The sequence below is a fragment of the Embiotoca jacksoni genome, unplaced genomic scaffold (genome assembly GCF_022577435.1).
Source record: "Embiotoca jacksoni isolate LCO1_2020_lvr unplaced genomic scaffold, fEmbJac1.0.p SCAF_52, whole genome shotgun sequence".
NCBI lineage: Eukaryota > Metazoa > Chordata > Actinopteri > Embiotocidae > Embiotoca > Embiotoca jacksoni.
In genome coordinates, this window is record NW_027185406.1 from 1,287,059 (window position 1) to 1,301,731 (window position 14,673).

Below are 14,673 nucleotides of genomic sequence, written 5' to 3' on the forward strand. Positions count from 1 at the left end.
ATAAATCCCTGAGTGAGGGGGAGAAAGAAAAAAAAAAAAAAAAAAAGATCCCTCCTAGCGCTCCACTTTAAACTTCTGCTTCCACTTTGTATGTCACTGGGACTTCTCCTCTCTCAAGCTGTGAAATATTGTAAACAGTTATCTTCAGTTATTGTTGCTTTTCCTCGCAAAACACTCCCAAGAAAGAAATTATTCGTCCCATAAACTGCCGCTCAATTGAATTCAATTTTATTTAGGTGCCCAATCAGGAAAGATAAACCATCTTTACACGGCAAGGTTGAAAGCTGAGAATATTATAGGGAGAAACCCAACAATTCAGCTGTTACCGCATGAGCAAGCATTTGGCAACAGTTGGAAGGAATAAAAACTCCCCTTTGAACAGGCTCAGTTTACAGGCTGCAGCGAACGGTCGGGGGGGAGCGGAGCGAGAAAAGAACAGCATAGAGAGGAAAAAAGTGAATGAGATTTTTTCTTTCTCTTTTTAAACATCTCTTTATTAACTTTTATAATAACAGGAACAACATAAACAACAACAATAAAACATACGCCGTTTGAACATCTGCAAGTAACACACCAATACAATGAAATTATTTTGTATTTTATTTTTTTATGATAATTCCAAAATACAATGCAGTGAAGTGATTAATAAATTAAAATTAGATTTAAAAAAATAAAAAAGGAATCCATAGTCCATACGTTGTATTCTATCTTATTATGTTAAAAAAAAAAAAAAAAAAAAAAAAAAAATGGTGTGAGACATTGCATCAATGCGTCTCATCAGAGGAACTGAAAGTTTGGGGTAAACTAACAGTTACAATAATCAACTTAACTAACTAATTTAATAATAACTTAACTTTAAAAGTAGAATCAAGTAAGCATCATGCTGGTGTTGAACTTTGTCAAAAAAAAAAAAAAAAAAAACATAAACACACAACGTAACTTTATAAATAATAAAAAGGTTTGACACCGAGATGGTTTTTGTTGTCTTATGTGGGTTGTTGTTGTTTTTAGAAATGTATGACATTAAAAAATTTTACAGTTCAGATTTGAAGTTTAACAGTTGTTCGAAAAATAATTCTGACTTAGTGACACTTATAAGTACATTCCCGCTTTGACAGCTTCTTTCCACACAGCTGATGAAGTATTGACATTTCCTGCTCTTTATTTTGTTTTGCCACCCCGGCAACACAAACAGAGTCATTTCTTGTCGTCCTGATGTTCCCTTTCGGTTTCTGTCGCTTGTAATTTCCTCTCAGGCCGCCTGCATTCCCGTCATCCTGAGTAACGGCTGGGAGCTTCCCTTCTCCGAAGTGATCGACTGGAGGAAAGCCGCCATCATCGGAGACGAAAGGCTGCTGCTACAGGTACGAAAAGAAAAAGAAAATTGGACGTGCTGGTCGGATTTTTACAGCGAGGCGGATGGAAAACACTCAAGTGTTCGCAGGGGGAAAAAAAACCACAAGGGGAGACGGAAAGAGGGACATTTAATGTGAAATAACAGCACGGGAAAAGGATGGGGGTCAGTGAGAGCTGCCACCAGGTAACCTGGATGAAGAGGGCGAACCTTCCTCACCAGCTGATAAAAATGTGCCCTTTCAGACGGCGCGCAGGCTAATTCAGCATCTGGGTGGTTGAAATGCCAACATCTTCCCACCTCTAATTGTCATCTCTGGCTCCAGATCGCCCCGGGCAACCGCAAACGATCCAGCGTGAGGGGGGGGGGGGGTTTGAGATGTTTAGGAGAAACTGACGAAGTGTAGAATGTTTTTTTTTTCTCTGGAGACTCACTTGCTCTGTACGTTTTGTAGAAGTAAAGTAGAAATTGTCTTTTTTTTTTTTTTATCTTTCTTTTTGGAAATATTTAAGGAAACATTCGATTCTCTTTGACACGGCAGATAAAGTTGATCTAGTTGAAAACTATTCAATCATTTATTATGAAAAAAAAAAACATCAATAGATGTAATATTCTTCTTTGGCATCAGGAGCTGGCACTGCAGCTTTTAGCAGAATTAACTTCTTTGACATCTTTTTGCCAAAAGCTTTGGACACTTTTCTGTGCAGAAAGATGTTTTGGTTTTTTTTTCCTTGCATGTATACAGTTTCAAATCCCCCCCGCCCCCCACAACATTTTAATAGAAGTTAAACCTGCAAGTTGCATTTGTTTGAGTTCGTCACTTTTATCTTGACGCACGGTACCGAGGAGGCTCAAGCGTCTGCGTCTTCAAATATCGAGAAAAAGTCAAGAATTTTCATTGGATGTACTTTTGTTTCTTACATAACTGTATAAACCAAAGTTCGGCAAAATATGAACGTTAGAATCTGGTGAGTCATGCGAGCGACAACATCTTTAATTTGGTAAATAAAAAGAACTAAAAAAAAAAAACGTCCTGCTCTGCACTCATAATGTACTGGATGGTAAATGGACTGCACTTACGTAGCACTTTTCTGTCTTAAAGGACAAAGCACTTAATCATTTTTTTCCCACTCATTCACCCAAACGCTCAGACTGACGGGGGCTGAACTTTCAAAGTCGATTTTTCTCTGATATTCTTTAATATGAAAAAAAAAAGACTCATTTTTTTTTTTTGGGGGGGGGGGGGGGGGAGTTTCCCCATTTTTCTTTCCAAAAAGTTCAAATAAAAACACGAATCAGATAGAAACTAAAATCAAATGTCAGTTGGGATCAGATCGGAAGAACAAAAAAAACAAAAAAACAGCAGTGTAAAATCTATATTTTTCGAAAACCGTCGCCGAGCTCGCGTCAAAAGCCGGACCCGTCGACACCGAACCGACGTGGAGGCGCTCCAGTTTAACCGAGGGACAACCCTAATTGCAAGCCGCGTGGCTTTTAGTCAGTTATATTGCGGTCAGATGTGACAGCTGCGATATTCGCAGTCACACCTCCACCAGGAACTATTCTTACAAGATGATTTACTTTACAATTGGATTACCTTCTGTTCTCTTTAATTACAGCGGCGGGCGGCGCTTGTGATATTTACCTTCTCTAATTACTCCCAGTATTACTATAATACTGGGAGTATCACCTGCGTGACCTATACCACCACCACCACCTGGACGGCGGGTCCAGGAAGTGTGTGTGTGTGTGTGTGGTGTGTGTGTGTGTGTGTGTGTGTGTGTGTGTGTGTGTGTGTGTGCATGTGTGTGCGTGTGTGTGTGTGCGTGCCTTTAATTAGTGTGTGCCTGCTTCCCCGTCAGCCGTCTGTCAGCACCTAGCAATGATGATAATTACATATTTCTCCGTGAAACACACAATCATCGACAAGCCGTCATTGAAAGTATCACAAAATGTGGCTTTAAGATTAAATGAAGCAGCCGTTTTAAAAAAAAAAAATAATAATAATAATAATAATAATAATAAATTCATCAATCATTACTGAGACCCACAATAATGCACTGATGTTGTTTTGTGGGGTTTTTTCAAAGCCTGCTAATTGTCGGTTAAGACGATTTGTGCGACGCGAGAGATGTGACACAAAGTGGAGCAAAAGAAGCATTTTTTTTCCATTTCATATGTAGTCTCCGTGCAGACGTGTTAAGGAAATAGTGAAGAAAAAAAAAAATACAGAGGCTCAAATAAAAACCGATAATTCAAAGGCTTTTAGGATGAAATCTCACATCTGTGGGAACGCAACAAAACACGACCAAAATTCAAACGGCTCTTCTCGCGTTGCTCACTTTGTGTCAGGAAAACACACACGCACACACACACACACACACCACACACACACACACACACACACACTCACACACTTACATTTGAACACACACACACATGTAAAACCTCTTGCACATTGTAACCCTCCAGTTTGGTGAAGATTGGTTGTTAAAGTCGGTTTGTTCCCTTCAATCTTCACCAGATTGTTTCCTCTTCTTCTTTTTCGACCGCTTATGTTAAAAAAACAGAAGAAAAACAAAAAAAAAGGCAGGAAACTGGATCAGAGAAGTGAACAGAAGGCTTTTCTTTTCTTTTATTAAAGCCCCACCACGCAGTTTATTTCATTACAAGTCCCCTGAGGTTTCCTCAGATTATTGTATTTATCTTGTTGCATTTGAGGCGTAAATTGAATTCATCGTAAGAGTTAATTAATTGACTTTTGACCGTCAGGAAATAACCTGCAGTAAGTTTCATAACCTATTTACTGTCAAACCTTTTATGAAGCAAAACTGCCCAATAACAATAATTACAACTTCTCAAATGTGGTGTTTGTCTCAGCTGTTACGTAATTGTAAATATGATATCTTTGGACCGTTGGTTGGACAAAACGAAGCAATTTGAAGCCGCTGTATGAGAAATTTTGAGGTTTTGAAAAAAATAATTGACAGCTTAATCAATATTGAATTCAAGAATATTAACACAAAGCTTATCAAACATGGAGGTATTTCACATGAAACCACATTTGGAGACTGTCCTCCAAAGAAACCCTCCAAACTGAGAAGAACGTCACTTCATTTAGTCCCCGACAACAACGCGTTGTTGACGTTATTATAGATCAACAGTAGGTGGGGTTATACTGTAGGTCTACACAGTGGTTCTCAACTGGTGGGCAGGGACCGAAAAGTGAGTCGCAGGGCCATTTTGAGCGGGTCGGGGAAAGTGTGCGTGGAAAAAAAAAATGTGAGAAGGAAAAGTTAAACTTTTATTTTGAAGTCGACAGAACTTCTCTTTTAACTTTTATTTTGAAGGACATACACGTGTAATTTTTACCAGTGTGGCCGTGGCGACCAAAACTAAGGTCATAGTTAGCTCTCAGGTTGAGGATTAGATAAGTCTGACTTTACAGTTCAATGTTGAAACTCGAAACTTGCCTTCGCATCAGGAGTTTAAACTTGTTTAAAAAGCATAAATTCTTGTAGTTCAACATAAAAACCAGCGTGTTCTTTCGTTGGGTGTCTTGTTGCACTTCAGTTACCTTTAAAACTGAGACTGCTGGCAAGGAGGCGGGACAAAAATCTAGTTTCAAGAAAGGAAGTGTCCGAATAGTCTTTAGCCTCAGGGGTTAAATTATACAGTCAAGTTAGCAACTCAAACAAGAATGCGTTGTATTTCTTGGTCGGTAAACAGATGCCGGATGCTCGTCCTCTTTGTCTCTCTATACTTCTTTCCTGCCACGAAGACGCTCGGGAACTCGCCGTCGGATCCGCCGACGCCCGCTGAGAGATTTCAATCTCATTACTTTCAATTACATCACCGAGAAGCAGGCGATACCTGACTGTTTAATATGTCGAGTTTCTGCCCCCCCTCCCCCCCCAATCCCCCACCCGGTGAAAAACACAAAAAAAAAACAAAAAAAAAACCCGCTGAGAAACATAAACACTATTAGAGCCAATTGAGGGGACGAGAACGGAGCTTGATGGGATTGGTGTTGTTTATATTCCACCTCAGAGAGTCGAACAATTAAAGCTCGCGCGGCTGTCGACTGATTCGCGGCGAGTCAGCGGTGAACGTGAAGTGTTTTTTTTTGTTGTTTTTTTGTTTTTTTTTCAGTCTTTATGAGTAAAATTGCGAAATGAATCCTAATCTTGCACGTTCCAATAAAAGTAGATCGGAAAAAAAACCCACAAAAAAACCCCGACGATAATTAAATCTCGGCTTAAAAACAAAAGTGCGCGCGAGAACTACGTAGTGTCGCAATTCTCCGAGCTGCCGGAGTCGCGGTCCGACCGCGTTTATTTGCCGTCGAGGTGGAAAATGGCTGCTGTTGCTCGACTGGTCTGACTGTTATCAGACTGCTGAACAGGCGGTTATCATCACGCGTCTCTCTTGAAATCTGTGGTCTCAGCGGTGGGCGGGGCTTCTAAATCTGTCGGTGGCTTGGCGCCTTCATCGACCCGGTGTTCAAACCGGGGAGCACCGCGTTCACCGGTCGGCCGCCGGCTGAACATCTGTCGCGACTTCGGTCGTCGCGCACGTCGCACGAGCAACGTAGCGACCTTCACCCAAATCGTCGCCTTTTCCTGACACCGGGCCGTCCGGTTCTCGTTCCCCAAACCGGTTCGCGAACCGCCATTTTGAAGCTTTGAGTTTTCTTATGTTTGGGGCGGCGCAATCTTGTTTTTTTTTTGTTTTTTTTTTAGAAAGACCGTATTTGGGGCGAGAGGCGGAACCGACCGCGAACGCCGAGACGCAGGGAGAAGCGCGAAGGAATGGATGTTTGACGCGTGACCCGCGTGAGAATCGGCGTCTTTCAGTGCAAAATATCAGACGGGCCTTCTCGACAGACGCGCCGTCACTCAAAGCCGCCTCATTAGGCTTCAAAAGGCCCTTTAAGACGAGACGGAGCCCGGCAGCTCCAGACTTCTTTCATTAAAAGCCCTCGACCTCCCCCCCCCCCCCCCCCCCCCCCCCCCCCCCGGACGGGGGCGACCGGTTGTTTTCAAGCAAACTCAGCTGATCGTCATCGGTCGCTATTCCTCGTTTCTTTTTTTTTTTTTTTTTTTTTTTTTTCTAGCGTCTCTTCCCGCCGGGCGACGTCCGACAGGTCGGCAACAGTAACGCTCGGGGAAGAGATTTGTGTTTTTTTGTTTGTTTTGTTTGGGTTTTTTTAGCCGCTGAGGCCAGAACACCAGACGGGCTCTTGAGGGGACGATGAGGCTCTTCAGGAAAACAAAAAAAACCACCGGCTGCAAAAGCCCACTTATTCCCCTCCGCGGCTTCGTTGTCGAGCCGAGCGAAGCAGCTGAGGTCGTGTCCGACCTCATCAAGAAGCTACTTTGGGTGTTTTTTTTGTTTTTTCTTCTCCTGTGAGGAGATCGTCCCGCTCCGCCTCCCTGGATGTTTAGCACCCCGGTCAGGAGCAGCCGTCCGCCTCGTTTTTAAATCCCTCCTCCGCCGCCTCTCCTCCTTGACGGCGTTACAATCCGTCTCGGGACCTGCGAGATCGGCCGGGTCTGTTGGCAGACGGTCGATGCGACGATTGTTTTCTCTGATATGGATTCGAGGGAAATTAATTAACAACCGTTCCGTGATTTGTTGAGGCGAACGCCAGACGTGCGGAAAGTTGTCTTAGCGCTGCAGAGATGAGGGGAAAAAACTCAAAATCGTACGGTGTCGCTGTCATAAAGGTGGAATAAATTCAGGTTTCAGATGACATCCTTCCCTTAGTACGCCAACGAGCGGTGCTCTTAAATGTCGGGACCGCGGTGCGGCCTGGTGTCGTTTCAAATCGCACGCCGGCCGGAAATAAACCTCGACGCGGTGAACACCGAAACATCCGCAGCCTTAATCGTTTTACTCAGAAATTGAACGTGTTTTCCTGCTCCTCCGTTCAACACGCTCACTAAGCGCTTTCGCGAGGCGTTCGGGAACGAGCTGCGAGCTTCCTCGGACGCCCTTAATTTGAAAATCCTTTAAGCCCCGCCCCCTCCCTCTACAACAGCCGAGATGGCGAAAGCGTCCGGAGTTTCAACGCTTCTTTTGTTTTGTTTTTTTATTTCCCCCGTCCGTTTTGAGCGCGTCGTCCCGGTACTCGTCGCGCACTGCGTGTTTCTGCCCTCGACGAGTACGACGTTTGGCTCGTGTGTTTCGTGAAGGAGAGGTCGTCAAAATGTCCCGTTTTATACAGCTGAAAGCGTTAAAAATGAAGTCTTGACATTTCATTCGGAGCTCGAGTTTCGTTGAAGGACCTTCTAGGCGTGGATGGAGTGTAATAGCTGGGCAGCAGGTGGTTCAGCTGCCATCCTCTCCTCTGGAGAAGCAACTTGACGTGCAGAGAGAGACTTGTGGGAGAGGTTGGGGGGGGAGGGAGTGGTGGTGGTGGGGGGGGGGGGTTGATCTAATCTTTTCTGCGTGTCCACTAAATTACTTTTGCTTTTCCTCTAACTGTCTGCCCAGCTTCACGATTCCCATCCTTCACTCAACATTGTTTAAAATCTAACTTAATCTATCTCGCTGTCATTTTCTTTTCTTTTTTTTTTGGTGTGCCCCCCCCCCCCTCCCTCCCCCCCCACCACCTCCCCTCCTCAGGTTCCCTCCATTACCCGATCTGTGGGCCGTGACAGGATCCTGGCTCTCCGCCAGCAGACTCAGTTCCTCTGGGACGCCTACTTCTCCTCCGTAGCCAAAATAGTCCTGACGACTCTGGAGGTGAGCGCGCTCCAACTGGTCCTGATGGAGCAGAGTGGATTTGAGTGTTTGTTTTTTTGTTTTTTTTTTGCCAGGAGAGTATTTTCATTTAATCAACCGAGCCGCTGCGTCTCGTTCTACGTTGCCGCTGGCGATGCGTCACCTCTCAAAGATGAAGTTCTTTTTTTTTTTTTTTTTTTTTTTTTTTAAGAGATCTTTCTCCACATATCAGTTATGTCGTTGTTGTTTTTTCATCCAGAGAAGGTTAGCTGAATGTGCCCCCCCTCCCCCCCCATTCTCCTGCCTCGCATTTATACACCTCCAACGCAGAAGTTCGACCTGTAACTACCGAGCGTCGCACCACCGCAGTAATTAGAGGTTATTTGTTTTGCTTAAGGTTTGTTTTTTGAGATCGGCGAACTTTAGTTTAAATAAATAAATAAATAAATAGTCCTATCGATTTTAGCCTCACGTGGAAGACTGGCAAGCAGCGTTCGTGATGCCTGAAATCTTTGCACGATGTGGGAGAGCATGAGGCGGCGTGAAGTGGCAGGCGGGCAGGAGGGCCCACCGTGTGTGTGTGTGCGTGTGCGTGTGCGTGTGTGTGTGCGTGTGCGTGCGTGTGCGTGTGCGTGTGTGTGTGTGTGTGTGTGTGTGTGTGTGTGGGCGCTCAAGGCCGATAAAGCCACAGGCCAGCTCATTAAATGACCTCAGCAGTGCAGGAGATGAACTCGTCTCATCGGGATGTACAGCGAGAGGTTGATTTATTATTATTTTTTTATTTTTTTTTACTTATTGTTAGTTTACTTTCTCTCAGCCTTGATTCGAGTGCTCTTGTTTGCTCTCCCCGGAGCGTCTCTGAGAGACACAAGAAGATATAATAATCCTTCTCCATCACCGCCGCCTGCTGCTGCTGCTGCTGCTGCACCACAGCGTAGTGATCACCACGTACAGCACACACCGGCGCGTCGGCCGAGAGCTTTGTTATTGTTTTCGTCCGTCACCCTCCGCCGTTATCGCTGGAATCATCCTCATTTTCATCATTGCAGTATTATCACAGAGTCTATCATCCTTTATTTTCACAGAAACATCATATAACCATCACTATATTATTATTACTATTATTATTATTATTATTATTATTATTATTATTATTATTATTATTATTATTTATATAATGACATAACTAGTAGGTTAGGATATGACTTGCTTTGTATGTGTTTCCCAATTTACACCAAATAAATGTGAGACATGTTGTCACAGTGAACATGTGTAAGTATTATTCACATGAACTATTTCCCTTTATTCGTATTTGTTTTGTTTCTTTTACTGATACTAAAAGCTAATGAGGAAAACTGATGGAAACAAAATCAAATCAAAACACATTCGTAATTTAGATACAGTTATTTTCTGTTATTAGTCGTTAAATAATTACCGCCCTGTGTGCAATCAGAGCAACCAAACCTTTCATAATGTGAAGCAAGTCGAACCGAGGTTATGGAATAACAGTACAAACAAAGATGTATTGTATGCTATCTATCTATCAGTGCTATTAACCAAACATCGATCGCCTTAATTTATACCAGACTAATCTGATATTACCAGACATAAATCTGCTGCGTGAATATATCAGTCTGTCGCGCTTCAATGGGGATTGTTTCCAGCTGTTGGGTCTTAATCCTCTACTTAATTTTCAAAGTTTGGGGGGCCGCCGTTAACCAATTGGCATCGACCACCATCTACCGCATGTAAAGACTACATTTAGAGACAAATGTTTGACTTGAACACACTTAGCCACACCCACTGGTCCCTGATTGGTCCGCCCTTCACAGTGGCTGAGCGAACCTTCGTGCAAACAAGGGTTTCCAGACTACAATCACAGTGAAGCCTAAAGGTGCGACCAAAAAGTGGGCGGAGCCGAGCCAAATACCAGACCAGTCATGGCTGTAGTACAAATACAAATAAAACCGTAATACCCTTAACAAATAATGTAACTTTTATCATTTTATTGCATACTATCCTATTTTTTGCTTTTTTTTTGTTGTTGTTTTATTTTACTGCTTTAATCACTGTTTTTAGTTGATTTTAAATGTTTTTTTTATGGTGTGTTTCTTTTGCTTTTAGTGTTTTTATGTAAAGCCCTTTCAATTGCCAGTTGCCCTGGCTTAACATGAGGTTGCGTTTCACCACTTAGAAATACAACCTTTCATTTTTTTGAAGAAAATGAAAGAACTACTTCTGCTTTCAAAATGTACATTCTCGCACACAATTCCATTACTTGTTTTTATAATCGAGTGTGTTTAATCCCCAATGAAGCGCGACATGTTTCACTTCCGTGAAGGTGACCGTTCGTTAAAACGTTTTCACGAAGCCGGCTGCCTACATAAAAAAACAACAACTGCGGATTGTAAAGATTACGGATCCATCTTTCAACGGGATAGCTTCTCACCAAACCCTTAAAGTTATCATTTATGTCCGCCTTCATTATGAGGTTATTAACACAAAAGACTCCTCATGTTGCAGCATTTTTTTTGGGGGGGGGGGGTTTCGTCTTGAATTCTCAGCACAGATGAGACCTTTGCGACTCCACCAAATGTCCAATCCTAGCAGGGTATGAAATTAGACAGAAACCCTCTGACAGCTTTATACTGCCGGCCAGATGTGCTGGAAAACTGCGAGCCAGAACACAGGCGGGCTAAACGGGTGAAATGAAGCGTTGTTGATAACTGTAGTGTCCCCACATACTGCGAGCCTGACAGTTGGTGTCAGGAGGTGTGTATGTGTGTGTATGTGTGTGTGTGTGTGTGTGTGTGTGTGTGTGTGCGTGCGTGTGCGTGTGTGTGCGTGTGTTTAGAGCTGACTGTAAGTGCCAATTCTCCGCAGATCAGTAGATAGCTGTGGAGGCAGAGCGAAAGACACACAAAAGGAAAATCCTGCTCGTGGTGGATATCAAATATCAAACATGACTGCAAATATTCCAGCATGCGGTTACATTGAAACACCCTGAATAATATAAAATAAATAGTGAATTAAAATAAGAGCTACATCAAGACATTTTAAGACGTGAGATTAAAAAAAAATATTGATTTCTTTATCCTGTCAGTTGTGTGCTTTTAAAAGCTCGATTGGATTTCAAAGGGTTTTTTGGGTTGTTGTTTTTTTAAGTCAATGTGTCTCTTTGATCCAGATCATCCAGGACCGCGTGGACTCCCACGTATCCAGAAACCGCTTGTTGTGGAACTCGCTGCCCGGCGGTCTCTACGCGCTCCCGCAGTACTCGACCGACCCGGCCCAGTTCCCTTTCTACTATGCCATACTGGGTAAGTTCTTGATCTCGTCAAGTGAAGCGTCATAAATTTGAAGAATGCCATTGAGTTGGTTTTTGTTTAAAAAAAAAAAAAAAAATCACATCACATCAAAATTCTTGAGGAAACACAGATGAGCCAAAAACATTGAAGTCACTCACAGAGGATGCGAATTCGCAGAAAGTTTTTTTTTTTTTTACAGAATCGCTGGTTATCAAACTGAAACTGTGATTTGATTTTTATTTTTTTATTTTATTCACTTTATTAATCCCCGAGGGGAAATTTCTTCGTGATAGAAAAGTGTAATGTTTGTAAAAAAAAAACTAAAAAAACTAAAAATTATGCATGAGACTCTTGTTGGAGCAGAAAAACTTTTAAAGCTGCAGGCGACGACGGGCGCCTGCTGTACGGTACGTGGACGTGGGAGTGCGTGCAGACCCGGAGTGATTCTCGGCGGACTCAGGCAGTAACTCAGATCGATGTTTGTCTTTCTCCGAGGACTTGTGGACACGAGGGTTAGACGGAAGAAAGGAGGGAGGGAAAGAGAGATTGAGCCGTTTTGTTTATGCCTGCGCAGTAAATCACTATTTTCTGCTGCTGCTGCTGCCGCTGCCATCTCTCCAACGCCGCCGCTCGGGGAATAAGCTGTCGTCAACGCCGTGTTGAGCGGCAGTCTCACTCTGCCACCTTCCCATAACTTTTGATGGCGAAGCAGTCGCAACTTTCTGCCTGATAATTTAAAAAAAAAAAGAAAAAGTTTTGACTTACTGCTCAGACACTGTGGCCTTAGGCTGCAAGGATGTCTTGATTAGAGGGCTGGAGTTACAGCTTTACTTCAGTTTGGGAAAAGTCGTGGAGTTGTGGATCGACTTTGAGTTTTAAAAACTAAAGAAGGTTGATGGATTTGTTTAGTTTACAATGTACAGCCCATGTTTTGCAACCAGTTTAGGAGACAGCAGTTTCACAAGACCTGAGTGTATGAAGACGGGAGAACGTATGTGCTGTATATATACGTATATATATATATATATATATATGTGTGTGTGTGTAATTGATTTGCTAGATGATTTGCCCTCATCTGTTTTTTTTGTGTGTGGAAGGAAACAACATTAACTTGTCTTAAAAGCTGAGCTGCAGCGGCATCAATCGTATAATTGATTGAGTTAAATTTCAGCGAATGTAGTCGAGAGGACAATCTTTTTTTCCAGGGAACGTCAGACCAAATTCAAGTGGAAAAAAAACAGCATCTTTTCAGGCAATATACATTTGGATGGTGACCAGGTTTAAAGCACACTTAATTGTCTCTGTGGATGCAGTTACATTCCTCTTTTGTATTTTGTATTATTCAAAACATGCAGTTTAAAACGGACAAATATTCTGAACTGTGTGTTTTGTCACATTTTGTAAAAAAAAAAAAAAAAGTCTCTAGTGCTGATGCGGTTCAAACTTCGTGTCTCTGTCCGCGGTGCTGAAACGTCCGAAGCTTTCAGAACCTTTTTCATGCTTTTTCACCAACCCTCTCCTCTTATATCAATTTCAGTTCAGCTAAGCACACATTAGGCAAATCATTTCACTTACATCTTAATATTTGTTGCTTTTTTAAAAAAAATGTATACACAAACACATTTTTATTGTCCTTGTTGAGAAATTCACACGACTATATTTCTGTATTTATTTAGTGTGCCTTGAAGAGTGTCTTGCATACAATCTATTACACTGCTAATTAATGAGTGGGGCTCTGGTGTTACAGCAGATCAGACGTTAATGATAAGGTTGCAAGTCAGTCCCCACTCATCACAACCTCAAGTCAAACTGTGCCTCAGAAAGGCACTGAACCCCAAACTGTTCCAGATGTTTGTATAAGTGGGACAAATTAAAAGCCCAGATGACCCAAAAAGTGCCATTTTTAATGTAATATTTCATTTTTTTTTTTTTTAGCATTTTCCTGAAATTCTCACCTCCCACAGTGTTGGAGGTGACCTGAGTGTGTGTGGGGGACGTTTTGGCAGTAAACTCGCCAGTAAAATCTTGCTCTGTTATTTATTACTTTTCAGTATGGATGGATTTCTTGCTTTTGTTGTTTTAAGAGTCATCAGTCGTCAGTTAGAATACGTCTTTAATGAAAAGGGTGATCAGATCCAACCACTTCACCACAAACAGGAAAATACAAAAAGGAAGTCTACTCACCTGATGCTTTCAAATGTTGTTATAGAAATGTGTAGGGCAAAAAGTAAATCCTCTCCTAAGATCGTACACCTCGCACACTGCAGGCTCTTAAAACCTGGTTTTTTTTTTTTTTTAAAGTACCACATATTTAGACATTTAACTTATTAATAGGTTCAGGATAAAAAAAAAAAATTTTTAAAAGCAAGGTTAAAGTTTGTGCCTTGTGCTGCTGAGCCTCCTTACACGGACTTCAGTGCCCTTTGTAATGATAATCATAAGCTTTATTTGTGTAGCACCTTTCATACAAGAAATGCAGCTTCAATTGCATCACAGCAACAAAAAAAATAATAATAATTAAATGTTTCACATAAAAACAGACTTAAAGGAACATTCAAGAATATAGAAAAAGAAATACAATGCATAAGAACAAATCAAATGTTTGTCACACAATCTCCGTCACGTAAACTGTCAACTCCATCTTCTCATCGACGCCCGGCACCACGACGACACGGGCAGATGTATCGCATGCTTTGCTGTGTCACTGGGCTGCTTCACATTTATAGTAATCCTTTAAATTTCATATTTATATATTTATTTATTTGTTCATATCGCCACGATGAAATTACTCAAGCGGTACCCTTTTGAGTAATTTTCAGAGTGAGTTGTTTAATCCGATTAATACTTAATTAATTAATCGAAACTGATTTTTTTCTGATTAGTGAAATAAAGCCTCCAAACATTTGCACAATAAAAGAAGCCCGCGGTCATTTAAAAAAAAAAAAAAAAAAAAGAGGAAGGTGGCATTGCTCTTTCCAAGAAAACAGAAGGCGCGAGCCCGTTCCTGTGACCCCAGCAAGGGCAGAGCTCGTGCTTCCATAAATATCACTAAAGCCCACCTGAGACGTCTGGTCAGGGGGCCCGATGTCAGAGAGATGGATAGGCCAACACTAAAGCACACTCCGGCTCCACTTAGCCATGAGGATGTGCATTCCCCTATTCCCATACCCACCTAACGCTCGCCATGCGGTGTGACTGCAGACCTGGCCTTCTGTGGTCCTTCTGAATACTACGTGTGTGTGTGTGTGTGTGTGTGCGTGTGTGTGCGTGTGTGTGTGTGCG

The 14,673-nt window shown here is 42.3% G+C and overlaps 1 protein-coding gene across 1 annotated transcript in view; it reads left to right on the forward strand.

Moving 5' to 3' along the window:
• The window catches only part of LOC138212049 (exostosin-1), a 196,460-nt gene that overhangs the window by 158,144 nt on the left and 23,643 nt on the right, over positions 1-14,673 (forward strand). The window contains exons 5-7 of the mRNA XM_069172284.1: positions 1,257-1,364; positions 7,985-8,104; positions 11,271-11,403. Of these exons, the coding sequence (XP_069028385.1) occupies positions 1,257-1,364; positions 7,985-8,104; positions 11,271-11,403 (361 nt within the window). The remainder of the gene's footprint in view (positions 1-1,256; positions 1,365-7,984; positions 8,105-11,270; positions 11,404-14,673) is intronic.